This window comes from Sardina pilchardus, chromosome 18 (assembly GCF_963854185.1).
Source record: "Sardina pilchardus chromosome 18, fSarPil1.1, whole genome shotgun sequence".
NCBI classification, from domain to species: domain Eukaryota; kingdom Metazoa; phylum Chordata; class Actinopteri; order Clupeiformes; family Clupeidae; genus Sardina; species Sardina pilchardus.
In genome coordinates, this window is record NC_085011.1 from 13037041 (window position 1) to 13039540 (window position 2500).

General features: G+C 65.0%; 1 protein-coding gene across 2 annotated transcripts in view; it reads left to right on the forward strand.

Moving 5' to 3' along the window:
* Positions 1-2500, forward strand: part of LOC134064260 (probable JmjC domain-containing histone demethylation protein 2C) — an 88530-nt gene that overhangs the window by 62304 nt on the left and 23726 nt on the right. For both annotated transcript variants that reach the window (XM_062520120.1, XM_062520121.1), the window contains 2 exons: positions 1-1558; positions 1882-2033. The exon at positions 1-1558 is cut by the window's left edge and continues 568 nt beyond it. In XM_062520120.1, coding sequence (XP_062376104.1) covers positions 1-1558; positions 1882-2033 — 1710 coding nt within the window. The remainder of the gene's footprint in view (positions 1559-1881; positions 2034-2500) is intronic.

Sequence of the window (2500 nt, forward strand, 5' to 3'; positions counted from 1 at the left end):
GTCGGCCTGCGTGGTGTTCAACGCGCTGCCGGGGGAGTGCGAGCTACCTGAGAGCGAGCCGGCCTCTGACCCTGAGGTCAAGAGTTCGGACTACGCCGCGGTAGACGCCCCGGCCCACGCGGGCGAATCAGATGCAGGCGCCAAGCAGCAGGAGGATCCGACCGCTCGGCACCCCTCGCCCGCTGGCCAGGGCGTCGCCCCCGACGACGCCGGGGCGCCAGACAAGCCCCGGTCCCCCGGCGACACTAGAGCCGCCACCAAAGGCGAGCCGGGCCCCGACACGGCCCCCAGGCCCAAGAGCAGCCCGCGGCCCGGCAGCCCTCCTGACGACCTCCGACCCAAACCGGCCCCCGTCACCGACAAAACCCGGCCCAACCCCAGCACGTCCCCGGAGTCGGGCCGGCACCGGAACAAGCGCCCGGGCAGCTCGCCCAACGGCGCCGAGCACGGGCTGGCACATTCTGGGTTTAAACCACAGCCCGGGCCTGGCATCCCCACGCCGGCCCCCAACCAAACCCCAACCGCCTTCTCCAACAAGAGCCACATGCCGGTGGCCTCCCTCACCAAAGCCCATATGCCAGTCCCAATACACACAACAGCAGCCAGCACCAAGCTGCACACACACACCCACACCCACACCCACACCCACACACACACCCACACAGCTGTCACCCCTACAAAGGCACCAGCTGTAGCCTCCTCCACCAAGAACTCCACCCACGGCTCCAATCGCAGCGTGGCGAGCTCCACCCCTGTGAAGGCCCACGTCTCCCCCGTCACCCCCACCAAAGGCCACCAGAGTCACCAGAGCCGCTCGTCGGTGCTCAGCCCGTCCCCGCACAAGAGCCCGGCCAAAGCCTCCACCCACGGCACCTCCACCAACGCCACGCCGACCAAGAGCCCGCTGATCGTGGACCGCAACGAGCCCTTCACCGTGTACCGGGACCCGGCGCTGGTCGGGGACGACCCGGACGCGTCTCAGCCGCAGGGCAACGTGGCGTACATCCACCCGTCGCCCCACGCCGGCCACGCCAAGCACGGCTCCCTGCCGGCCCCCCCGCGGGCCGCCCTCCACGCCGCGCAGCAGCAGCAGCAGCAGGCGTCCGGCAACCCCGCGCTGAGCGTGTCGCGGTCCGGTCACGGCGCCCAGCTCGGCGGGCACGGCGCCACGCACCTGAGCCCGCCGCCGCCCGGCCACTCGCACTCGCACTCGCGCCACCTCCTGCGCACGCCCTCGCCCTCCCCGCAGCCGTCCCTCTCCTCGCTGGGCGGGCACGTGCTCCCGGCGGCGCCGCCGCACCCGTCGCTGCCCCACCACCTGCTGCCCTCGCTCCTGCCCGCGCTGTCCCCGTCCGCCGCCCTGCTCGCTGGGCACGGACCCCTGGCCGCCCTGGGCCTCTCGCCTCACCATCTCTCCCTGCCCCCGAGTGCCGCGCTGCTGGGCCAGACCCCCCTGGGCCTCTACCCCCTCCTGTGGCCCCACTACCCCAACGGAACGCACCCGGCGTACACGGCCCTGGGCCTCAGCGCAGGCATGGCTGAGGGCAGCCTAAAGAGGGTAAGAGGGGTCCTCGCATAATTGTGTGAATGGGGGTGGTGGGGGGTGGTGGACTAAAGCGATTGGATTAGGATTAAGGGCAGGGTTGAGATTAGGCCACGGGTTGACCTCCCGGGTCATCTGCTGTTCCGGTCGGGGTGAACATTATGTTTGGGATTAGTTTGGGGGCAGGGTGGGAGGGGGGTCACAAAGACAGCATCTGTGTCTGAGCCAGGGTTTTGTTTGTTTGTGTACAATGGTGTGGTGTTTGTGTGTGTGTGTGTCAGTGTGTGTGTTTGTGTGTGTGTGTGCACTCATGTGTGTATATCTTTGTTTGGGGACAGAACACCCCCAGCCCTTGGCTGCCCCAAGCCTCTCTGGTGGAGAGCCAGGGCCTGAGGACCCCCGTGCCCGTGAGGCCGGCCAGCGCTGACCCCCTCCACGCGGTCAAGAGCAGCAACCCCCACGCCAGCCCGTCCATCTCCAAAACCGCAGAGTGAGTCCGGCGAGCACGCAGCGTGAAGAGCCGCCGCCACACACACACACACACACACACACAATAACACACACACACACACACACACACACACACAATAACAAACACACACACACACACACACACACAATAACACACACACTCACACACACACACACACACACACACACACACACACACACACACACACACACAAACACACACACACACATACACACACACAATAATACACACACACTCACGCACATACACACACACAATAACACACACACGCTCACACACACACACACTCACACATACACACACAATAACACACTCACACACACACAATAACACACACACGCAATAACACACACACTCACACACACACACACAGCCCACTTTTGTCCTCCGTCGCCCGAACTGGGAGAGACGAGAGCTTTCCAGCATTGCATAATGAACAGGCTTTTTTGTCTCAGCACAAAGGC